This window comes from Oryctolagus cuniculus, chromosome 7 (assembly GCF_964237555.1).
Source record: "Oryctolagus cuniculus chromosome 7, mOryCun1.1, whole genome shotgun sequence".
Lineage (NCBI taxonomy): Eukaryota > Metazoa > Chordata > Mammalia > Lagomorpha > Leporidae > Oryctolagus > Oryctolagus cuniculus.
In genome coordinates this window covers 67,313,232-67,339,863 of record NC_091438.1, presented here as the reverse complement: position 1 = coordinate 67,339,863, position 26,632 = coordinate 67,313,232, and the positions used below count along the sequence as shown (strand labels likewise).

At 33.0% G+C, this 26,632-nt stretch overlaps 1 protein-coding gene across 2 annotated transcripts in view; it reads right to left on the bottom strand.

Moving 5' to 3' along the window:
* COL11A1 (collagen type XI alpha 1 chain) overlaps positions 1 to 26,632 on the bottom strand; it is a 209,003-nt gene that overhangs the window by 99,838 nt on the left and 82,533 nt on the right. For both annotated transcript variants that reach the window (XM_017346045.3, XM_008264806.4), the window contains exons 15-31: positions 25,500 to 25,553; positions 22,684 to 22,737; positions 22,474 to 22,527; positions 22,257 to 22,310; positions 21,101 to 21,154; positions 20,931 to 20,975; positions 19,725 to 19,778; positions 19,251 to 19,295; positions 18,946 to 18,999; positions 18,331 to 18,375; positions 14,702 to 14,755; positions 13,522 to 13,566; positions 12,330 to 12,383; positions 12,198 to 12,242; positions 8,772 to 8,825; positions 7,399 to 7,506; positions 4,747 to 4,800 (exon numbers count right to left, since the gene is read on the bottom strand). In XM_017346045.3, coding sequence (XP_017201534.1) covers positions 4,747 to 4,800; positions 7,399 to 7,506; positions 8,772 to 8,825; positions 12,198 to 12,242; positions 12,330 to 12,383; positions 13,522 to 13,566; positions 14,702 to 14,755; positions 18,331 to 18,375; positions 18,946 to 18,999; positions 19,251 to 19,295; positions 19,725 to 19,778; positions 20,931 to 20,975; positions 21,101 to 21,154; positions 22,257 to 22,310; positions 22,474 to 22,527; positions 22,684 to 22,737; positions 25,500 to 25,553 — 927 coding nt within the window. The remainder of the gene's footprint in view (positions 1 to 4,746; positions 4,801 to 7,398; positions 7,507 to 8,771; positions 8,826 to 12,197; positions 12,243 to 12,329; positions 12,384 to 13,521; positions 13,567 to 14,701; positions 14,756 to 18,330; positions 18,376 to 18,945; positions 19,000 to 19,250; positions 19,296 to 19,724; positions 19,779 to 20,930; positions 20,976 to 21,100; positions 21,155 to 22,256; positions 22,311 to 22,473; positions 22,528 to 22,683; positions 22,738 to 25,499; positions 25,554 to 26,632) is intronic.

The window sequence follows — 26,632 nt, the reverse complement described above, 5'->3', positions numbered from 1 at the left end:
CACAGAGTTGCTTCAACACTAAATAAAAATTCTTTTTATGAACATGGGATAGTAAAATGAGGATTTTTCTTATCAATTTTCATGAATTAACAAGGTCCAGGGCTGAAGCCAGGAATCAAGGCTGAATCTGGAAACAGTAATACCATCCACGTCCTCCCCATGAATGGAAGGAACCTAACTACTTATGTAAGCTATCACCGTTGTCTCCCAGGCTTTGCATGGGTGGGAAGCTACAGTCAGGAGCTGGAGCCAAGAATAGAATCAAGGAACTCCAATAAGGGATGCAGTTGTTTTAACTGCTAAACTGAATGCCTGCTCCTTTTTGTCCAGATTTTAATACACTTAGACCCCATTTGATCATGACTATGACTAGACCTCATTTGATCATGACTGTGACTGGCTTGTTTCATTTTTAATCAAGTAATAGAGCAGTTAGAATTGAAATTCTTGTTCCTTAACTGTTGACTATGAGTCACTGGAGACTAAGCAGAGGCTTCCGAATGCACACTTTCCCTGTTTAGATCAATGCATGCTGTAATACACTAATGTGTAAAATGTCTTGCTGAGAGCAGCAGATATTGAAATTTGTACACTTCTTATTAAGGCAAATAAAACGGAAACTTCTTTGACTTGAATATATTCTTTACTTTTTAAAATCAACTCATTTGTAATGAACTACTCCTAAAAATGATGTTTCCTTCAGTGATAAATATCTCTCCTGTATTAGAATAATCTGGAATATTTGCTAAAAATATGGATTGTCAAGTCATACTCTAGACCTATGGAAACGGAAACAGACTCTGGCCATGGGATCCAGGAATCTGCCTTTCTATTCTTCTCTACAAGTGACATGGGTTTTGATGTTTTGCAAGTCTTGGAAACTATGTTCTTAGGAAAGTACAGTTAGATATAACCAAATGTAGAGCATCACCTCCATGCTGGAAGGTAACTTAAGCCTTATTCCCAGTTTGAAGAAAGTGAGTAATATTCACATACTTAATAGGGCAGGCTGGGTATTACTAAATCATATATGATCCCCCAGTGTTTTAAAACACGTCAAGACAATTTTATGTGACTCCCTCTGGTGGCTGATATTCCAAATAAAACAAGAAGCATGACAAGCTAAGCTTCATTTTATGCCTTGATTCCTATTACATTCTGATCACACCCATACAGCTAACTCGTGCTGGATCTGAGGATAATTGTTACCATGGGTTATACTTACACACTGGGGGAATAAATTATTACAAATTATATTTTTGAAGGGCTTTCAAAGCCTCTTGTCTTTCTCTGCAGAAAATCAGATGAGGTTACATCTATTCAAGTATTTGATTTTATTACTCTAGGAACGTGAAAAGTGAAGATAATCCAGTACGGGAAGAATTGGCTTTCAGCAAATCTTATTTGGGAATCAGTATCCTTTCCTGTCCTAATTAGAATACATAAATATGAGGCAAGTACTTGGCACAAGAGTGAAGACAACACGTGGTATGCCAGGTCCACTCTCAGTTGTGGCTTCCTGTTAATGTGTATCCTGAGAGGCAGCACATGACAGCTCAAGCACTTGGGTGCTTGATCTCCACTGAGAGACCTGGATTGAATTCCTAGTTCCTGCATCAGTCTGGCTCAGCCCCTGCCATGGCAAGCATTGAAGGAGTAAACCAGTGGATGAGGTATCTTTCCTTGTGTCTGTTTCTGTCTCTCTTTTTCTCTTTCTAATAAATAAATAAATAAGAAGAAAACAAAGATGACTTTAAACAAGAAAATATAAATAAAATTTATAGATACTGCATTTAAACAACTTATTCTTTTTTTACAAAAAGATATATTTATTTGTTTGCAAAACAGAATTATAGAGAGGCATAGCAGAGCAGAGAGAGAGGTCTTCCATCTGCTGGTTCACTCCCCAAATGGCCGTAACTGCTGGAGCTGGGCCGATCTGAAGCTAGGAGCTTGGAGCTTCTTCCAAGTCTCCTACATGGGTACAGGGGCCCAAGACTTGGCCATCTTCTACTGATTTCCTAGGCCATAGCAGGGAGCCGATTCCGAGGTGCAGCAGCTGGGACTCAAACCAGTGCCATATGGGATGCCAGTTCTACAGGTGGCGGCTTTACCAGCTATGCCACAATACTGGCTCCTAAACAACTTATTCTTACGTATAAGTTTTTAATAAATGTATTTCATTTTATAGCTTTTGCTCCAGAAAATGTATGGAAAACACACACAAAAATGCCTAGTCTATCAGTTAAAAGATACATAGTATATGGTGATATTCCTTTAACTTTTTGGTGTAAGGAAATATCAAAAAAATACAAAATTTCTATGAGTATCATTAACTGTTCTTAAGCAGAAAGTAAACCAAAAAGTTAAAGACCACAATGTGAAAGGCTAATAAAATTAGTCAATAATCTGAAACTTTCAAAAATATTAAGTGTTGTCTGAGTTATAAAAATATCATACCTTAATATAGATTTTAATTTTTGAAATGAGTATCATTAGATAGTACATTTACTGGTATATCTATTGAATAACCATCATGGTTCACATTGCTTAAGAGATTGTATAAACCATAAAATAACAGTTCTTCAGCTGTTTGAAAGAGATTATCAAAAAAAATTCACTTTTACTACAAAGAAGATTAAAATCGGTTCAGAATTCACTGACTTCTACAGTGAAGAAAAGTGCTAAGCTATTTTTGATCTTTCATGTGTCCATCAATTTTTGTTTTGTTTTAGGACCAAGCAACTTAAAATCTTTTTGATCACAGGGGAACAAAAACTTCTGAATTATGAAAAAAGACAATATAAAACATAAAGAACAAAATTCCAGACATTTAGATTATAGAGTAAGGTAAAATGTTTGATTCCTCCAGGAAGAAAAATTTCTCTTTAGTCATTTTGTGGCATTTCACTTAGTAAAACATTTCAAATATTACTGATCAGAATCAACTTAACAAAAACAGAAAAAGATCAAAATTTCAAATAAACCCTTAAAATGATTTTGTACTTATTAAAGTAATATTATGTCAGTTATCTACATTTTAAATGATAATAAAATATCACCACAATTGCAATTCAACTTAGTAAATAGATCAAGGATTCAAGAAGTAAACTAAGCTTAAGCTGTGAATTATGTAATGAAAGCCTTCTTTAACATAATATTTGTGAAAATGCTTGACATTTGAAAGGCAGATAACTAGTAGACAAAGCACTATTTTAGAGAGAACACTGAAAAGTAAAAACTATTCATCAGTGTTCTGAATATAGCCAGAAATACTTAAATTATGCTTTTATATCCTTTAAATAATATTATGAATATTATTTTAGAAAAACTCAAAGCATTAGATTTATATCTTATACACACAGCAATAATCAATGAAAAATGATAAGGCAAACAACCTGGCAATCTCAAAATATCGTCATCCCATGATGATGAGCGAACCCAAGGGCATGCAGTTCACATTTGTCAGAGGCAAGACATTTTGTCTTCCACTATCTACAGAACACTGAATAAATAACTTCTAAGGATAATATATAGCCAGGTTTTTCCTGTCTGCTATATCTGTTATGCCTGAATAGGTCAAAATATTACAGACAATCCCTCGATTGATATAGAGTCTCATGTATGTACAAATGAAAGAATGATATAACTACTCTAATATCTGATCTTTATATATAAATTCATTAAGTCACTTGAAATAATGATTGAATAGATCAATTGCAATTGTAGAGTTCTATGAGTATCTTCAGAAAAATCAGTACTCAGTAAAACATGATTTTAAAAATCATCTATTTTATGCTTAAATATGTATATTTCATATATGCATAAATGGGATTTGAGTAGCATAGCGGGTTGAGTAGCAACCACAAAAAGACATAGCTGTATCCAATTCTTTGTAATCTGTGAATATTACCTTACTTAGAACAGTAAATTAACAGAGGTAATTATATCAATACTCATGAAATAAAATTATCCTGGATTATCCAAAGGGCTCCTCAGTCAAATGACAATTATCCTTGTAAAAAAAAAAAAATACTATTTTTTTATCAAGTGGCAATTCAAACCTTTAAGGTAATCAAAATCAAAACTTGTTATCCATCACACATATCATGCACTTTATAACTTCTAGATACAGTAGTGATCTTTCCTGGATAAGTACTTCTTCTAGTCACAAGGAAGTAATCAATTATAACCTGCCATGACCTTTTCTCCAAAAATACTGAAATCTTCAATCACCTAGACTCTCTGTGCTCCCCGTACTCCAGGTTTCCAGGCACCCTGTGATTTTCTCTCATGAAGTTATATTTTACATACCCATTTTCTCTATGTAACAAACTATAAGGTAACCAGAGACAATTGATTTTAACTGCTTTAAAATGTTGATTAACAGGCCAGCACCAGGCTCACTAGGCTAATTCTCCGCCTGCAGCGCCGGCACCCTGGGTTCTAGTCCCGGTTGGGGCACCGGGGTCTGACCCAGTTGCTCCTCTTTCAGTCCAGCTCTCTGCTGCGGCCCGGGAGTGCAGTGGAGGATGGCCCAAGTGCTTGGGCCCTGCACCCGCATGGGAGACCAGGAGGAAGCACCTGGCTCCTGGCTTCGGATTGGCACATCGCGTCAGCCATGGTGGCCATTTGGGGGGTGAACCAACGGAAGGAAGACCTTTCTCTCTGTGTCTCACTGTCTAACTCTGCCTGTCAAAAAAAAAAAATGTTGATTACCTATAAAAATCAAGATAAGTGTTTTACCTTTGGACCTTGTCTTCCTGGATATCCTGGTAATCCTGGAACTCCAAGTTTCCCCTGAAGTTGAAAAAATAGTGATAATAAAAATGATTTAGATTGAGTTAGATTCCAATGGTGTTTTTAATATATTTTTCTAGATTTTAGAACCACATGTTTATATACTTGAAAAGAAAATTTGAAAGTTTTTAACTATACTTTACTTTCACTGTATTTTTTCACTGAATAAGAAAAAAAATAGCTGCTTTAGAGATATTTCTATTTCTATACTCTTGCCTACTTTAACCTCAGTTGTGTGACAGGACCTGTTTGGAGTCAATGACCCTGATCCAAAGAGAAGATTTTGTGAACTCTGATGAATAACTAAAAAAAAACTTTTAAGTTTTTCAACATTAAATATTATTTTAAATAGATTTCTAAAGTTGAAACCAAATTCAGATGTTATTCCAACTAAGTAATCTTTTTGATAATGTTATTTCTCTCAGTCTGAATACAAAGCAGGTGGTTATGACTTTTTTTTAACTTTTTCTCATTGAGTAAATAAACCAAAAAATTTTTAACTAAATTTTGAGCTAAATTTCTTTTTTTATTCAGACATTTGAGTAAATTTGAGAGAGACAGCAAGAAATGATGATTTTTGCCAAGTACTAATTCCTCCACGTTGGTACTTGAATATGCAACTCTTTTGTTCCAGTACATTGAGGTTACTTCTCAATCTAAAAGCACTATAACAAATAAATTATAAATCCAATGATGTGCAACAAATACTAAAAGTTTTAAAACACTATTCCAAGACAATTAGTCCTTTGAAATTTCCTTCTGAGAAAAGCATTAATAAGAAAATACAAGGAGAAATAAATACAATAAATAAATTCAATAAAATGTATTTGTGGAACTTTATTATGCATAATTTTATTTAATAATTTACTATAAAAACTTATGTCGTATAAAATATACTATTTATTAAGTCTGAAGCATTAGCAAATATAAAGTATTTTTATTTCCAATGTATTTTTACAAATAAGAATAGAACCAAACAAATCCAAAGCAGTACGTGCAATGTGAAAAGATGATCAGAACTTAATGAATAAAAAATACATACTTTACTTGATGAAGGAAGGCAAGAAATTAAGAACATGGTTTATGACCTTGTTAATACAGGTTGAACTAAAGAGTTGTCTGAGTCATGATTAACACTGCATAGATAAGCACTCTTCAGATGGAAAATATGCAAACAAGTCTTAAGAAGCACACTTATAATGATGTCCCTTTGGATACATTAAGTGATCATAGCTTGTTTTATATCATAGATTTCAAGGATAATGAAATTCTCTAATTATGAGCACAAAGCAAGCTGGTTCCAGGTTAATTACTACATTAGAATATATACTCTTATTCATTTGAGAGTTACTTAAAAATAAATCCAGACAAAAACTTTGTGTTTGCAATATGGTAGTATGTAACTTCAATAAATGGACAAATACTAACAAAATGTCAAAGAGTAGTCTAAACTCCTAATGCCTCAGAACTGCTTTAGGGAATATTTGCACCTAATAGCCCAAATAACCTTACACTACTGGCAACTGAGTACTTTAATTGAAAGGGTCTAAACACCCTTGTGAGCCTTTGTTTCCCCTAATCGATCTTTTTCCTTCTGCTGTCTAAACTCTATGAGACTTTTCATCAACACACAAACAGCCAAGTTTTTCATTGTGTGAAACAGTAGAAGGAATTTTCAAGTGTAGAACTGTAGGAGAACTGTGACATCAGATGATTGATAATGACATGAGTAAATGTGTTTCTCTATGTAATATATTTTCCTTCTGGGATAGGATGGTAGGTCAGCTGTGAGATTATAATAACCTTAAACAGCGTAGAATTTCTTTATCTTGTAGAATAATAGTATAGTCATTGTAGACAGTGTAGACCCATATACAAAAAAGATCTCGCAAATTATAAGGCCAAAAGATAATTATTATTTATATTTTTTTACTGTACATAATGGGATAACACTTGCCATGAATATTTCTAGCTACTTTTAAAATTTTAATTTCATGGTAAATTTTTGAAAATTTACCATTTCATTAAACAATCCATGAATACATAATTTTAATGTTGCTAATTATTACATTTAAATGGAAATGTATAGCTACAAATATCTTTGACATAATAAATATACCCCAGTGTTTCTCCAGGAATGTTATAAAACATTGACACCTGTGTCATCACTCACATTAAAAATTTCTTGAAACTGGATGAGAATATAAGTCTATTTTTAAAATTCTTCAGTGGGAATATATGTTAATATGAAAAATAAAGAGAAATGTACATTTTGGTGTACAGAGATGCTTCTACTTAGTCTAAAACGATAAGTGAAAATTTTTTCATTAATTCTTTCACCTTTTAGTCACACTCAAATCCTCCACCCCTAATGTGGAAGACCTTTGTGAATGGCTCATTCTGCATTACTAAGGAGAGCAGAGAGGGAGCAAGTCGGGATGAGTGAAGAAAGATACACAAAACCATCTTATGACACCTCTCTAACCATACATGACTATGCTGAAATTGAGTAGAATCCTCTACAGTGGTTAAAAAGCATTTTCATTGACAATGAACTGTCACTGTAAGGGAACCCATGAGTTCACATATGGTACCAACCTTCTCTCCCGCTTGACCCGAAGGACCTGGGTCGCCAGTTGGACCTGCTCGACCTTTGGGCCCTTCAGGACCATCTTCTCCTCTTGGGCCTATTTGACCTACTTCTCCCTGAAATGCAGAGTGCAGACATTCCTGTAACTTCAAACGTTGGTAGAACATGGCAGGCAGAGAGGTCTATCTAACATCAAGCTAGATTTTTCAAATCTTGACTGGTCACTCATGTGTTGCTTATGATCAAGAAGTTTGAAAGTGTTTGATTTATAGTCATTCCATTATTGAATAAACAACCGAACACACTTGAACATTAGAAAACTATTTAACCTGCCATTAAACTGCTTTGGACACATCTTTATTGAAGAGAAAAAGAAGAGAAAGAAAGCGGGAGATAAGAAGCAGCAGCAGCAATAGAAGAGAAGGAAAAGGAGAGGGGAGAAGGAAGAGGAGGAGGAGAAGAGGAACAGTAACCTGAAAATCACCATTCAGAACACAAGAAAAACGTCTTCATTTTAGACTTGGTTTTTTATCTTTAAGGCGAGAACAGTGATATGAAAGTTATCACCTCACATCCTAGACACAAGCTTCATGTAAATTATATGGAAATGAAGGTACAAGCAGTATGACAATTTCCTCAAATGTACCATATTTAAGTACTATTATATTATCAACAACATAAATATTCTCAATAAAACATTTTGAGTTTTATCAAACTCAAAACCAGAAAAAATACTATTCTACAATCTAAATTCAAGAATACCACACAAAGGAAATTCATGAAATTTGTACACATAGTTTCCAACAGCAGCTCTTCAGTACATATCAAATAATTTCAAACTATCAAAAATCTATCATAAAAGTTGTTTTAGTAATTATCATAATTTTCTAAAGCTTTGTCTAAATAGTATTCAATCACACACACACATATATGTATATATATATACCTTATATATATTATATATACCTTATACGCACATACACACACACGAAGGTCTTCAAAAATTTCATGGAAAATGAGTGTAATAAAATATTTTGCATTGATTTCAAAATGTTTTGGACCAAGATAAAATCTTAATTCTATCTTAATTATTTAATTTAATTTTCCATGAAATTTATGATGTTCATTCATGTGTGAGTGTGGGCGCACATGTGTATGAATTTCATAACATAAGAAAGCTTAATATAACATTTAAAAACAATGATACATAATATCAACACAAAAAACAAAGTATCTACTATTCACATGGAAACCTAAGTCACCAAAGACACAGAAGGTACAAAGTACAAATATCTTATTTATCCTATGCATTCTATATTCAAAAATACAAAAAGAATATAGATAAACATTTATGTATTAATTCCAACTTTCTTTTACTTACTCTGTCACCTTTGAGACCCATATCACCTTTGAATCCTGGAAAACCATCTTCACCCTAAACAATACGAGGAATAAAGCAGGAGTTTAATCAGCCATTTGAAAGAATCTAAAATATGGTTAGACAAGGGAGTTCTGATAGTGAGAGGACAGTTATCTGAGAAATAGGTGTTTTAGTTATGAAACCTCCCTCTTCCTATTCCATCCCTGGGCTACACTTTCATTCCCAGAATCTTGCCATTGTCTCACGATTAATGGTTATAAAATGACTCTAGGGAATTTCTCATAAATCTTTCCATTAAATCTATAGCATCTTCTGAGGTAAATAATGATTCTTTTATTACAGCATGGATCTTAAACTATTTGGACAAAGGAGACAAACACTGAAATAATTATTTTTTTAACTTTCAGTTACAGGTGACTTTAAGTACAAAATGAATCAGTACTAAAGTAATCATACTGAAAGTCATTATAGAAAAAGAAAATACAGAGTTAGAAGATAGCAAAAAGGAATTCATCTATGTTGTTTGGTTGATTGGCTGTGATGGTTTAGGTTCAAAGGACAAACATGAATCAAAAAAATAGAGAATTTTATTGCTAGTTGGGATATTAACATGCTATTTCACTGTAGGTTAATAATTAATATCATTACAGGTAACAGAAAAGAGTTTCAACTTCATTATCTCTTACAGTACACAAAGTTGATAATCTTACATACTCATGAAAACAATAAATGTCATTTATTAAAAATGCATCAGAGGGCAGGCATCTGACATAACAGTTGGGATGCCATTGGGGACACAGAGTGCCTGGATTCAAGTCCTAGCACTGATCCAGATTCCAGCTCCCTGCCAGCATGCACCCTGAGAAGCAACAGGTGATGGGTTGCTTGGCTGGATCTCTGGCACATCCGTGGGAGACCTGGAGTGGGATCCTGGCTGCTGCCTTTGCCCTGGTCTAGAACTGGCTTCTCTGGGTACTTGTAAAGTGGGTTGGAGGATGGGAGACATCTGTCTCCGTCTTTCTCCCTTTCAAATAAATATGTCAATTAATGATGTTTTAAAAATATGAAAACAAGGGGACGGCGCCATGGCTCACTTGGTTAATCCTCTGCCTACGGCGCCAGCATCCCATATGGGTGCCAGGTTCTAGTCCCGGTTGCTCCTCTTCCAATCCAGCTCTCTGCTGTGGCCCAGAGGGCAGTGGAGGATGGCCCAAGTGCTTGGGCCCCTGTACTCGCATGGGAGACCAGGAAGAAGCACCTGGCTCCTGGCTTCAGATCGGTGCAGTGCCGACCGAAGAGGCCATTAGGGGAGTGAACCAAAGGAAGGAAGACCTTTTTCTCTGTCTCTCTCTCTCTTTCACTGTCTATAACTCTACCTGTCAAGAAAAATTAAATTAAGGAGTCACTGTGCACTTACTCCTCATGTAGAATCTTTGTCCTTAGTGTGCTGTACATTGAGATTTAATGCTATAACTAGTACTCAAACAGTATTTTTCACTTTATGTTTCTGTGTGGGAGCAAACTGTTGAAATCTTTACTTAATGTATGCTAAACTGATCTTCTGTATATAAAGAGAAACGAAAATGAATCTTGATGTGAATGGAAGGGGAGAGGGAGTGGATAAGGGGAGGTTTGCGGGTGGGAGGGACGTTATGGGGGGGAAGCCATTGTAATCCATATTCTGTACTTTGGAAATTTATATTCATTAAATAAAAGTTTAAAAAAATACGAAAAAAAGAATGACAACTTAATGTCCTTCACAGTAAATAAAATAGGGAGAATTCTAACCATTAGAATATGCCCATTAGAGTTTCTCTAAATCCAGGAAAATACTATCATATTTGATTGGTGTATTGGAAAGATTAAAAGTTATAGCTGAAAAATATCTTGGAGATTTCTTAGGAAAATGTTCTTATTTAAGAGACTTAAAATGAGGCTCAGAGAAAATAATCTTGAAGTCCAGACATTTAGCTACTCTGAGAACTAGAATAAGAACTCAGCACTTTAATTCCTAATTTAAAAATGTAATTGTTATTTTCTAATCATACTTGTTTTTTATGAACTCACAAAACAATGATCCCTACATGTTTTCCCACATACAAACCATATAGGCTTGTTTTTCTTTTCCTTTATTATGGGTCTTTCTTCATATTTCTCATCATCAATAATTTCATTTACCTCTGTCATTTTGCAACTGTCCTTTCCAGCAAATTCACAACACTCCTCTCAATTAAACAACTTTCTTTTAGTCACTGCCCCCATCCTCCTGAAAATCGTTGGCCAGCACTAATTCAGATAAAACAATTGAAGTGACTTTAACATATGTGAATAAGCAAACTCCCAACTTCGGACATTTTTTAGCACAAGTGACCTATAAATAATTGTAAATCACCATCACTGTGCTCAACTGTCCACTCTGTAGCATACCATTTCATGAAGTACCGTAATAATCATGGTGAGTTGGAATTATCAAAGTAGCTGAGTTGATTCAAAATGTGTCATGTGTCTCATACAATAAAATGGACTAAGAATAAAATTAGTATCCAGATACCACTCATCAAATCTACTACCATGGTATACCATGGTATAACTTGTTTATAAAAGGCTACAAAAATTATTCAACTGTCTTGTCCATTCTATTGTATGAGACACATGACACATTTTTAGGTTTGGTTCAGTAGTGAATTTTGTAGTAAGAATTAAGCCAATACCAATTCTGAGTAATATAATTCCCTTGGCATTTCAACATACTCAGTAAATTATTTGTGTATGTACACTCTATTAAGCATTTTCTAGGAAAAAAAAATAAATTTCATGTTCTTCAGCCAACTTCAGTGAACTTATAAATGCCCTACAAAAGATGCCATATTTATGCAAAGTGAGACACATCCTTTCATTTTACATCTGTCTCGGTGCAATTTTATCTTGCTTTAATTCACACTTTGGCTTTGTGTCTAGTATCATATAGGAAGACTTCCTTTCCACCCATTTGTTTAAGGGTATTTCTACCTTCCATGTTTTCACATTTCACATTGCATCTTAGTTTATGAATTTTGGTGATGTAAGTAGACAGTAAAAGGAATAAACCTTTGTCATGTATACAACTGGAGAATGTCCAAATCCTGTAGCAAACTTAATCACAAGACCAACCCAGTGATATACAAAAGCTCAACATATGTAAGAAAAAAGGGATGTAGGACTATGTATATGTTATACCTTTAATTTAATTCTCATCCCAGAATAAAAAAGGTTTTTTAAATTTTTCTAGGATTATAGAGTTCAAAATTCAGCAAACATTATCTGGTTTCTAAACAATTACTCAATATATTTGACAAATGAAATATCTGTTGATTGAATTAACATTTTGGTGTTTTATATAGAGAGAAAGAGAGAGAGAAAAATCAAAACAACCTAACTATATTTTACCTTTTCACCTTTAGATCCCTTGAGACCTCTGACACCATCTGCACCCTATGGAATAAATTGGACATAATTAGTGACTGTAATATTTTACATTGAAATAAAATTTAATTGACTATTAAACAATTTAATATTCACCTTTACTCCTCTGGGACCTGGATAGCCAATAGGGCCCTGTGGACCAGGAGGACCCTGAAAAAGATCCATTGCAATTTAAAATAGAATACATCAAAAACACTACTTATTCATGTTATATAATTTTTCTAAATCAATTACAAGAAAATGGTATTTTTATATTAATATTTGGTAAATATTTCTTGAGTAGTTTATCATTTCTGCTACAGTTGTTCAAACTTATCAGTGTGTTTAATCATGCTAAAAATAAGATACCTAAATGGGCCAAATTGATAGACATCATAAATATGTGAAATAATGTCAACAGTTAGATAATTAACAGCTAATGTTTTAAACCTGAAAAAGTCATTGAGCTCAATGTCTACAATATATAATTATAGACTGAACAATAGGAACAATGCTTTCTAATGGAAAATTATATGAATTTGTAGTTTTCTTCATCAAGAAATGATCAAGAGTATATATTTTCCATAGTTGGCTTCAGGTCTCTAGTCAACCTGAAGGAAACAATATATAAAATAGGACTTGCAATTTCTTCAGTTGTGCTGAGAATTTTAACGATTCTAAGACTAGCAACTCTAAAAAAATTTTCCTGTCCCTGTTACTGTAATCCAAAATTGTACTAACACTGAATAACTTTTATTTTGATATTTAATTTAGATATTTGGATAACTGATGTTGTTAAAATTTAATATCCTCTCTTGGTTAAATGTCACTAGAAAACAAAATGTAAAGATAAAGTTGCAGTTACATAAGCATGTTAATGTTATTCAGTAAGTCTTGTTCAATTTCATTATCATAATCCATAATCATTTGGTCCACATATACTACATATACAAAATATGGATCTATTCCTGACTTCAGAGTAATTTTTCAAAAATCAAAATCCATTTTATAAAATTACTATTACAGAATTTAAAATCACCTATCCATGGCATATGCATATTAAAAATTTTTTGGCACATGCATTTTTGATACTACAAATAACTACAGATAAGTGTTTATTTTTGAATATTACCAAAATTTGTTTAGGAAGTAAAAACATATTCACAGATAGTGATGAAATATTTCCTGGTATTTATTTTCTCATAGTCACAGAAATAAATATTTATTATAAAGATGACCAAATAAAGGCATTTTTTTTAACCTGGAAATGAGTTGATAGTTACATTTAAATGGATAGTAAGTCTCTTACCAGAGCTCCCTTTTCTCCAGACTGGCCTTCTTTTCCCGGATGACCCTATATTTAGCAAAAATACGTACATTAGTAAGATGCGATATTAATGGCGGTTGACAATACTGTGAAAGTGGCTGTTTCTTAAAGCCTTTTGATATCTTACTCTTTTTTCAAAATATATTGAATACCAGTCTATATTAAAAAACATTGGAAGTTGTAGCATTTAGAAGGAAATACAATTGACTTAGATTACTGTTAAGTTTCATCAAGTACATAATGCACTTGAAAGAGCCTGGAAAAAGCATGCAAAGTGATAAATGTTGTTTATTAACAAATAAACCCCAGTCTCAATTAGAGTTGTACACAAAGGTATTTAAATCTGACTTATATTTTACATATTGATCAAATGATAATACATGCATCTTTAAAAACAACTAAAGTATATGGGTTAGATGCCTGAAAATATAATAAGATTATAAATACGATAGTATTAACAGTGGAGTTACTCAGATTCAGTAAAGAAAAATATATAACTACATCACAGTGACACTCAACAAGAATGAGGAATCATGAATCCCAAATCTCAAAAATTTGAGTAAATAATTTACAAAAGTATAAATAACAAACCTTAAAAGTAATAGTTGTCATTAATATTCATTACTGCATGAAGATAAATAATAAAGATTGCTACCATTTCAAAGGAGGAAATCCCTGAACCATAAGAGTTTTCATGGACAATATATGAGGAAATTTATTTATCTTAAGGAGTTTCACCTACACTATTAAAAACATGTATTTTGAAAAGGAAAAGAATAGAGATACACTTTCTATAAAATAAATGCATATAAAGAAAGGTATAGTGATAGAAAATTTAGAGTATCTCCAGAAATAAGTGAGTAGACCTGTTTTCCTGGCACTCATGGTTCAACAAAGTAGGAAAATACAAGGTGCCGGGAAGTCCTGGGCTAGAGTGCCAGAATGAGTTCATCCAAAGGCCATCAAGAGCTCATTAAAGATTTTTCAATATGGATGTGACATGATGAGATCAAGGTTGATCTCTCTAAAGAGATTACTGTCTTAATTACTGGCTCAATTTACTTTTATTACTGACTTTATATAATCACTTCAAAAACACATGTAACATCTATATTTAAAGATAATACACAGAAATTTTAGTGATCACACAACTGGTACTTACAGGAGGGCCATCAGCCCCAGGAAGCCCTGCAAGCCCTGGTTTTCCTTGTGGTCCCTAATCAAATAGAGAGTTTTTATTTTAAAACAAATGAACAATAACTAACATCTCTGAATTCATAAACATAAATATGACATTAATCATATTGTTAGTTTGAGTCACTTGCTTTTATCTGTAAGGAATGCATATAATAGTAATTTTTAACTTATAATATGAAAGAAATAGTATATAAAGATAATGAAAACAAAATGTAACAGATGTCAGAAATGTGCAGTTTTTAGCCAGCTTGACAGTCCTAAAAGTATACTTTTTTAAATTTATCAAATTAGTTTTGCATACTTCAATGAGACTAGAGTTTAGAGAACAAAAAGAAAAACAAAATATGTCAGAAATCCGTTGTTACACATTGAAGAAGCTAATATTGGGTATTTCCATCAATAAAATATTAAGGGCCAATTCAAATATCTGCATACTAACATAAATGAGGCATCAATAATTATTTAAATGTTTAAAGAAATATGTTATAGTATGATAGTTCTTCATATTACAGGAAAAAAATAAACATGATATTAAAATGGCACAATATAATACTTTAATATGCAACTAATAAATTATCACAAAAGATTTATTTAACAGATCACTCTATTTCCTGTTCAACTGCAAATGGGAAGGTTTCAAGACTCATTTAACTAGATTATTGACACATTTGGCAAACATCATTGTGATAAGAAGCATTCCCTTTCTTGGGAGAAAAGTAGTTATTCTGCAGAGACTACTAGCTTTTTCAAGTCCTTCGAGCACAAATTTTTATTGTTTACTTGTCCAATTATTAGTCATACTGTAGAAACTGTTGAAAGTATAAGGATGTATAAGCAGGCTTAAGTGCTGGATATAGTCTAGGGCTTTTAAAGTTTTAGAGGAACACTCAGGACAAGCATTGAATTTATGCTGACAGATAAAGTTTTAGAAGAAAGTTTTCTTTACCAACCTGCAATAACATTGTCAAGTTATTTAAAATTATGTAGTAATTAGCATAAAAAACAAAATTTTAAGGGTACCATTTTGCCTGTCACTTAAATTATCATTTGCTCCCAAAGCAGTGGTCTTATTTCTTCAAAACAAAATAGACTGAATAAAACTACTCTATTAATTATCTTTATTGAAAAATGTAAAATTTCTATGACAATAACCTTGTATATAATATTATGCAGATTTTTGTGTGACTATAATACACAAGAAACATAAAAAATCTTGCACTATGATTTTTTAATCAAATTAAAATCAATCCATCTCATTTAGAATGGAAGTTTCATGACAGCAGAATATTTGTCTTGTTTGATTAACTTCTTTTGTTTCCATAAAGACATGGGAATAAAACTGAATGAGTATCATAAGTTTTAGATTTTAACAAAATAACTTGTATTATCAACTTTAAGTCTTAAGGAATTTCATGGAATGCAAAATCTAAGTGTTTGGGTAAATTAACAAAAGTCAATTTGTGACAGAATTGCAATTGGAATGAATCCAGGTTTCAATGGATGTCTTCAAAATCCACTGTCTCATATACTGTTATTTCATACTGAGCCCACAGTTACATCATTTTTGTAAAGCAATTAAATTATAAATGATACAAACTGTGAATTCAAAACTTAAACCACAGATAATGTTCAGTTCATGTATCAAAAATGTAAAAAATAGTCTTAGCCATCAATCATATTGAACCATAATTCTACAGCCCTGGCTGTTGTGGCCAGTTGGGGAGTGAACCAGAGGATAGAAACTCTCTCTCTCTGCCTCTCCCTCTCTCTCTTTGTAACTCTGCCTTTCAACTAAATAAATATATATTTTTAAAAAATAAAAATAAAATATAAATGTCCCAGAATGAAATCTTTCATTTATAGTACAGATTTAAAAGTCATCTTTGGAATCTATTATCTTGAATTCATAGGACATTTCCAATAGCACTCCTGTTTTGAAATTATAGATGACAGATTTGAATAGAAATCATACCAAAGAAATTATAGAAGTGACCAATAAATATATAAAAAAATTATTTTAATTAGTGATTCAGGAAATGTATATTAAAAGCACAACTAGACAGTTTACGCCGTCAAGAATGACCATAATTGGAGTTGGTGCTGTGGCACAGTAGGTTAAACCTCTGCCTGTGACACCTGCATCCCACATGGGTATCAGAGTCCTGGCTGTTCCATTTCTGACCCAGCTCCCTGCTGATGCCTGGGAAAGCAGTGAAAGATGGCTGAAGCGCTTGGGCCCCTGTACCCATGAGGGATAGGCCCAGCTCTGGCCATTGTGGCCATTTGGTGAGTGAACCAGCAGATGGAAAACCTCTCTCTTTGTTAGACTGCCTTTCAAATACATTAACAAAAAAAAAAAATTACAGTAATTAGTGAAGGAGACAATGAGGATGTAGAGAAACTAACACTCTCCTATATTGCTAATAGGAGTGGAAAAAAATTGAAGCAATCACTTTGGAAAAATTGTTAGCTTCTTAAAATGTTAAGCAGAAATTTATCAAATAATCCTGTACCACTACCTCTACATTTCTATCAAAATGAAATTAAATGAAATCTCACCTATATTTTATGTAAATATTCACAGCAGCAATATTTGACAGACAGTAGCTAAAAAGTGTAAGCTACTCATAAGATCATCAACTGCTGAATAAATAAACAAGTTGGAATAGAATGCTTTCTTGCAATAAAAAGAATCAAAATGATATTTATATGCTACAACATGGAAAAATCTCAAAAACATCACAAAGAAAGAAGCTAAATATACAGTACATATATTCAATCATATGATTAAATTATATACAACTTTATTTGTATGAAATATCAGTGAAAACAAATCTATATAGATTTCTGTTGTCACAATCTAGGAACAAAATTATCACAAAAATTCTCTCTGGAGTGGTAATAAATACTCTAAAGTTATACTGCATTAAAATTCTAAACCTAATAAAGTTCATTGACACTTAAACAAGTGAATTTTCTGGTATGTAAATTACACCTTAACAAAAGTGGTATTTTCATTAATATGTGTGCAGAAACAAAAACAAGAAAAAACTTCACTGCAAGAAAGAGCCAGCAAACAATTTTACTATAACTACAGGAGACAGGGAATATTATTCAGGGAATCTGGCAGAGATTAGGGAAAAAGACATCTCTTTAATTAAAGATTTATTATCCTTGTTTTGATCCAGACATTGAGTTATTAACAAGAACATCAGTTGCCATTTATACATGAGAAATTTTTGTAACGACAACTTCAAATTTTCCCTTAATCAGATCTTACTGCAAGTCTTTTGTCACAAGCACTCCTAATTACATTTTTAAATAATGAGAATGGAAAACTAAAATAAAGAGGACACATTCCCTCTTGCCAGCACATTTCTGAAATTATAGCAGAGAATATCAAACTTGGAAGCTGTTTCAATGGCAACTGTTAAATTTTATCACTCACAGTTTAAAGATGTATGAGTCAATTCTCACCACACTATATTCTCATGGTTTAACTACAGATTAATCCCAGAAGGCAGGTCCTATACCCACCTACTCATCAACTCAAATTTGTTTACCAGGTATTGCTGGAACAACAGAGCAACTTACTTTTTCACCAGGTGGACCAATGGGACCTTGTGGGCCAGGAAGACCCTATATTAAAAGATTTTTTCCAAGTTAGGAATCACATCACAAGAATACTTTTTTTTAATTTATTTAATGAATCCATTTTTACATAGATACAACTTTAGTCATACAGTGGTTCTTTCCCCCATGCTCCCCACCCCACTCCCTTCCCGCCTCCCATTCCCTCTCCCATCTCCTTCTTACTAAATTATTGGTCTTATTGCACATGAAAGGACATCTGAAAATTTGTACATATATTTTCACTTACTACCCAGGGAGTTTTGGAACAAAATAAGGATTCTGACACATGTGAATTTTTGCAAAGTGATTGTAACGTGATCCTATTCCACTCCCTTCTGCAGGTGCAACTATTCATTCTGGCATTCCAGGAATGCAGAATGAGTCATCTTTCCCTTGGAAGCAAGGAGCCTGGGTGACTTTGTTTAAATTAAAAGAAAGAAAGAACAAAATAGTTTCGACATTCAAATTTTAAACATTTTTAGCTGTTCAAAGATAATTTGGAAAATGTCAATTTTCTTGTGAAACAATGCTATCTTACACCATTATCTCAAAGTAACTGTAATGGATTCAACTTACTTGAGGACCTGGATTCCCTTGTTGACCTGGGGGTCCAGGCTCTCCTTGGGGACCCTGTAATTGAAAAATATAAAGTCTTTATAAGGCTTTTCTGTAAAATAAGCTTTTTCTTTAAAAAAATAGCCCAAAATGAATTCTCTCTCAAGAAAATCTGGGAAACATTGTGAAATAACAATGCTAGTAGTATTTAATGCACATGGGCAAAATGTTCTAAGCTACTTTTTTTTCTTTAGATTAGGCAGCAAAAAATAGTTTGTTCATGCTCAGATTGCAGAAATTATTTTTCTGGATGTTTGCTTACATACCATGTTCCCTTTTGGTCCTGGGGGGCCATCTACACCAGCAATACCCTTCAAAGAAAAAAAATGCATAGTTGTTTATAAATTTAGAAACTAAAATAGAAAATAAAAAAATTCTTCTGTAATAGCATGGCACACAGTAGCCTAAAGTAACTAAAAACCATTATAAGACCTTGAGAAAATGAAGATTAACGAGGCAAAGTCTATACTCTCCTATCCACATCAACATTGTAACTAATATTGGAGGCCATTTCCATTGCATGCTGGAGATATATCATGAAAACAATAATATAAATAAACTACAAGGAAGAAAAAAGAAAGAGGGAGAGAATGATCATTCAGACTGATAGGCAGCATCATTAGATACAGCATAGTGATTGGCTACTGGCTGCCTACTGAGAGCTTTCATGGTCTTCTCCATTAAAGAGTTTGGCAGTAAGTTGTCCTTAGAAAATTTGTAATGCTTCACCCCATGCTTACAGGCTGCCCTGGAGGTCCTGGAGTTCCTCTTGGTCCCAGCAAACCTCTTGGGCCCTAGAAGGGACATAAAAAAAGCATGTCCTATTAGAAATGCCCTCAAAATTTTCTCAAAAGCAATTCTAGAATAATGTTTAGAGCAAAAACAATTACACATCTTAACACACTGACAGTGACGTTTAAAATACCATTTTTGTGTGACAGAAACATCTACAGTCTATATGGATCCAAAATCAGACCAAATGACAGTGAGTCTTTGGTAAAGAAACTGTGTAGCTTTTATTGTACATAAGAATCACCTAAATAATTTGAAAAGGGCAGGGGGAATAGTCTAACACCTCTAATAAGACACAGGTGTTATTTTCTCATTTGAATGACATCACCAAATCTTATTATGCAATCAGATAGACTATAGAAGAAGAAAGGTCTTGATTCTTATTAATTGTATAGTTATATAATAAATGAACCACAAGGTAACTATATACGTGGATTATAAAACCATTTTCTTGAAAGAAGATTTCCTAAATTAGTATTTAAATTTGACGTCTCCTCCTCTTCTTACTCCCACTTCTCTACCTGCTCAACACAATAATTTACTGTCTTTCCTATTCAATGACTGCAGTTCATTTTACAGATTAATACAGCAAGTTAAAACCCAAATTAGGAGGACTGGTTCTAGTCTAATTTTTTTGGCTAGCTTTGAGTAAGTTTTCCAATCCACTTTCCTCACTTGTAATATTCAATGGAGAAAAATTATTTAATCCTTATATCTGGTATATACTGCATGTCTCAATCTTTGATTTCTTCTGTTACTGAAACTAATTTATCCTGAAAATTTAGATTCTGAAGCTCTTGGTGACATTTAGAAAAACAAACAAACAAACAAAAAAAGAGTTAGCAAAACTACGTAAGGTTTTTTATACCAGGCAAAAATGTTCCATTCTACCTTTTTCTCAATTATTTTAAGGTTTTCTCTACATCAGAACAGTGGATTCTCTCTCTCTCTCTCTCTCTCTCTCTCTATATATATATATATATACACACATATGTACGCATTTTTAATTTTTTTCACGTAAGAATGACCTGATTAATCAAAGTAAGACTGCCATATGTACTTGAGTGTATCATTATCTTCATATTTTCACCACCAGTCGCTATTGCTCAAAAACAGGGGTACAATTGTTTCAAAAGAAGAAATAATCTACTTACAGCTTCACCAGGAAGACCCCTGGGCCCTATTTCTCCATCTTCTCCCTGCCACAAACAACATGAGTAAGAGGATCATACACTTAGACAACGTATCATTTCAACAAAATTTTGTTATCTTGCTTTTTAATATTAGACATTTCTTAAAAAAATGAAAAGATGCATGACTATACCCTCATTCCATCATCACCAGGAGGACCGGGAGGACCCTGTGGACCTCTTTCACCCTGATGAATAAACATAAATATAATTAGCAGAATGTTTACAAATCGCTCACGTGGTTGTCCTAACCAAATAGAACAGGACCTTTGGCAGGAAAACTCACGCTTTAGTTGCCTTCCTCAAAACATTTCATGGATAAATAGAGACTTTATCAAGATTTCTGTACAAATTTGCTAGGGAAAATGTGCCTTCAGTTTTTAATACAGAAACATTAAAGAAAATAAATAAAATAATATTTGGAGATTTAAGTATTACTAGAGAAACTATTTTCAAAAGACTGCTAAAATTTTTAAGCATGGATATGCTCTGGTGATTTCAATTTAATTTTTCCTCCATCTAAATAACATATTAAATCAGCACAACTCAATAGAACTAAGAATTTTGTTTTTTTAAACAAAATTACATAATTATCAGAATGTGTAGGAGGCATACAATAGGTATTTTGCTAGTCATCCTTAGGTTCTAGTTTTCTTTTTTTATTTCTTCTCCAATTTATCTAAAGATCATGCTACCTTCATGTTTAACATCTGGTGAAAAATGATGCAAAGTTGCAAAGCTGACTTCTTTTGAGAGAACATCTCTGCTTAACTTCCCACTAAAACTATCTACCAGATTGCTTTTCTTCCTGGTGGCTTGTTTAGGTTTTGAAAATCAGAAGCTTTTGTTCACATCTTCACAAGTAAATGATAAATGTCCAGGATATCATTATATTAGTGGCAATGTCTATGCATGTCTTTTGAGTATAATTCTGCATGTAAGATGTGAGAGGTAAATTAAGATGATTATCAAAAAATTAAAGGTAAAATTAAATCTCCACACTTGCTCTTCTATTAATGTGGTATTTCCACATACATGTCCACAAAGATCTTGCTTCAATTTATAATTGCATACAAGGAGTATTTTAATGTCTGAAAAAAATTTAGAACATACATTGATGAAAGATATGTAACTTTCTTATCTTTCATGAAGTATCTATTACATGTAGTAAAATACTTTTTATTTATTGATTATTAATTTTCTTCTTCCAACTTCCTAACATGTGTCAGTTTTAGAATATGCCATGAAATTTCACTATTCCTGGCTAAAAAGGTAGTAGGTATATCTTACCCTATGACCTTTGTCGCCTGGCAGACCTGGAAGTCCATCAAACCCTCGGTCTCCCTGTAAAATCATAATCATTATCATCAGATTCCCAGTCTAGATCTACATAGTAATTTCTAGTATTCTTTCATTCGCAGAACTGTTATACTAAAATATAAGATTTTCAGGGTGAACTGACATGCAAGATATGAATGTACAATATATGAATATGTGAGTTCCTGACCTTTGCCCCTGGTTCACCTGGCATTCCTCTTCCTCCATCAGCACCTGGACGGCCCTGATAAAAGTAACAGTATGATTCATTCAAAAAAAAACAAGAAAAAGAAACAGTCTGATTCCAACATTCCATCAAAAGCAAAGGAAAATGAAGTAACAAACTGGTCAGTGCACTGAAAACCAATGAAAATGAAAAAACAATGAAAACCAACCATACCCTTTTTCCAGGTTTTCCAGTAGGACCAGGGGGACCTTGGACACCTCGAGGACCCTAGATTGAGACATCATAAGTAAATAATAATATAGAATTCTTGGTCACTAAACTCAATGATATCAAGAGAAATGGTTTTAAAAACTGCTATCTTCTTAGCTTTTTTTATTTTTTATTTTTATTTTTTTTATTTTTTGACAGGCAGAGTGGACAGTGAGAGAGAAAGACAGAGAGAAAGGTCTTCTTTTGCCGTTGGTTCACCCTCCAATGGCCGCCGCGGCCAGCCCGCTGCGGCCGGCGCACTGCGCTGATCCGATGGCAGGAGCCAGGAGCCAGGTGCTTTTCCTGGTCTCCCATGGGGTGCAGGGCCCAAGCACCTGGGCCATCCTCCACTGCACTCCCTGGCCACAGCAGAGAGCTGGCCTGGAAGAGGGGCAACCAGGACAGAATCCGGCGCCCCGACCGGGACTAGAACCCGGTGTGCCGGTGCCGCAAGGCGGAGGATTAGCCTAGTGAGCCGTGGCGCCGGCCTATCTTCTTAGCTTTTACCTCAATCATTGATACACAAGGAAATAATTTCTATATAAAAGTTTCTTACACAAAACATCATATTATTTATTAAATGTATATATAGACATGAGATTACATTTAGAGAAAAGAAATATTACATGATATGTTAAGCCTTGGAAATATCCTAAATTATTAATTATATTCTCAAACTGAAGTTTTACATGTCCCTTGACTGGACATGTTCTTAACCATCCATTCCATTTCTCTTCCTCTTGTTATCCCTTTTCATTTTTCTTTTCATTGCACTTGTAATTAGATCCTAATTGCCCTTTTTCACAGTTCCATCCCACATTAGAATGTTAACTGCTAACATCTTCCCCTAAATCTGTGATTTTCTACATTGTCTTTCTACAGCTTAGCACATTGTTGGTTCATGTTTCCTCAATAATCTATGAAAGCTGGAGAATGATTTAGCACTTTACAGTAAGTTGCAGACTGGCGCCATGCCATATGAGATTAAAGGTAAAAATTTTTGATATATCATCTTTATTTTTATTTACTGTAGAACATAATCAATATATTTGTTATATAATGACTCATATGAATGTTTTAAAATAAAATACTACACAGCTAATAATAGGTCAAAGTTCTACTATAAATATTATATAGACCTTTATCTATACACTTTTTATAGTTCATTTAAACAATATGTACTTAATGAATGTGGTAAATAAATGAAATCAACATTTCCAATTATAAATAATTCTTTTGATCGCTATAAAATTTTGATTCAGGAATCATAAAAATAAGATTGTCTAGTAAATAGGAGTTAAAGGGTAGGACTGTTGTGGTGAGAGGGCTTTTACCCTAACTCCAGGTAGAAGGAAAGGAGTAATAATAACAGGACAAACACTGTTAGCTTTTAATGAAATGATTATTCCTTCAATATCACAGTTTTCTCTTTGGGCTTAGGGAATCAAGGAAAACTGTAAAGTCCACAACACTACTGCAGTAAACTTTCAGACCCAGCTAGAATGTAAAGAGGTTAATTTGATCAAATTTTCACAAAGTGCTCAAGAACAAACTTCCTAGATTTTCACAAGGTACATTTTCAATATTTTTAGTCCAATCTGCTGTTAAGCTACAAATATTATCCATTAATTTATGGAAATGTTGACCAAACATGAAAGAGAAGCCTGCCACATCTCGAATCATCCAAATATCAGTTTTCCTTGCATTTTTATTTTTCTCATTAAAAAATAAACTGTGTTACATCCATATATGGAATGCTATTAGCAACAAAAAATAGGCACTATTTAGGCACTCATCAACTGTTATGAATATCAAAAACATTGTGCTTTGTCAAAGACACCAATCTCAAAGGCTTGCTCTGTACAATTTCATATATATGGTATTCAGTAAAGGACACAACTATTACAACGAAATGCCAAGTGTTATGGGTTGGAAAGGGAGTGATTGTAAAAGAGGGAAATTAAGAAATCCTGATGAGTGGGTGGTGGCAACTACAAGGACTATTCACATGTTATAATTCAAATTCCTTATAATATTAAAAAGATAAAAAGTTAGCAGATGGTTGCTTGAGAGCTCCTGTAGCACAACAGGAATTTGTATTTGGTGAATACACTGGGAAACATTTTTATTCAAAAATAAATGTATTTTAAGAATACAACATTACTTTTTGCTTTTCTGTTTTCTAGAAAAATTAGTTATATTGCATAATGTAGTGAATCTGTTGGCTTATAACAATAAGGAAATACTTTCCTTATTAACCATTAAAGGAAAAATATTTTAATTCAGGACCATGTAAATATTATTATTATACTTCCCAAAATTTCCGTTTTATATAATGTTTATTTTCATAGCTCTGTAATGATTTTGCAGTTAGCTTTTTTTCAAGCATATTTGGCAACCTTTATGTGAAAATGTATTAAATTTACTATTCAGAAAACAATTGCATGAAGCAAGACCACTGCAAATACAATGCAATTGTTTTGCTCTCTTCTGCACAATCTCCAGTCAATTGATTATACTGAAGATCTGTTATTATCAAACCTGTTCCCATTCTAGGCTACTAACTTCTTTTAATATTGTTTACATTAACTAAGCTATTGGTAGTGAGCTGATGATTTGAGATTCTTCAATTAAAAGGGAAGTAGGCTTAAAGGTAAAAATAGTTTCCATACTCACAAGACACATAGAAAATACTTCCATTGCCATAACAGATAAAGGATAAAATAAATGAAAAGAACAAATTATTATTACTAATAATATTATCAGTATCAGTATTTTACCTGAGGACCAGGATCACCACTCTCCCCTTTGGCCCCAGCTGAACCAGGCCCTCCCTGTAAGAGAAAAAAGTAAGAATATACTTACTGTATTTATTAATTCCAGATTATTTTAACCTAACATTTTCACTTGAAATAAAAAACATTCAGAATATATTGAATCAAATTAGCATGATATCATTAGTTATTACAATACAGTTTTCAATTCCTTTGCTTGAAATACATCTCTTCTCAGCCTACTGGTTGGATTCCAATGTGTAAGTTACACTTCAAGCTCTTATTTTGCTCAGAATCACACAGAAACCAAGTCATGAAATCACAGTGAAATTTTCTTAAATGTGTACAGCATGACAATATTTATGATGATACACAAGGCATTATTTATCCCTAGAGTGTGATGTAGTACTAAGTAAACACCAAACCCATTTAAGGATTTGCCAAAATGTACTGCTTTTATATTCAGCTAATTTTCAGATACTGAATTTTGCTGTAAGAAAGTATCAAGTACAGATGCTGTTCTGATAATTGTCCTGAAATAATGCCAAAACATTTTTTTTCCTAGATTGGTTAGGCTTATTTTTTTCCCCATGAGACAGACTACAACAAACACCTCTTAGAAATATAGTTTAAAAGGGGTAAAAAAAATCCAGAACATTAAAATGTAGGAGAAAAAAATAAAAATTGCTTCAAAAAAGAGTTATGTTTTAATAATAAGTACAAGACCATTCATTTTCCCTCAAAATTTATAACACTAAAAATGAACATGCTGAGTGTATTTATTTCATTTAAAGAAATATACTTTGTACCTTTAAAAAGTTTCTTGTTTATTTAAATTAATACACATTCTATTAAGTACTGCATTGTATCAAAGTACAACAAAGATTAAAATTATACTATTTGAAAATGTTAGCTATCTAGAGCCTCCTGGTGGCACAAAGTATAATATGCTTTGAGATGATTCCCAATAAATAAGTAAGGCTATGTAATACAAATTTTCTAATTTCTCAAATTAAAAGAATGATGACTTTAAATCTCATAATTTTACAATGAAATAGAAAAATTCTATAATAAAAAATTGTCTCTACATTAAATAAGGTTATCAATCATTAAGCAGAATGCAATCATAAGTTAAATTT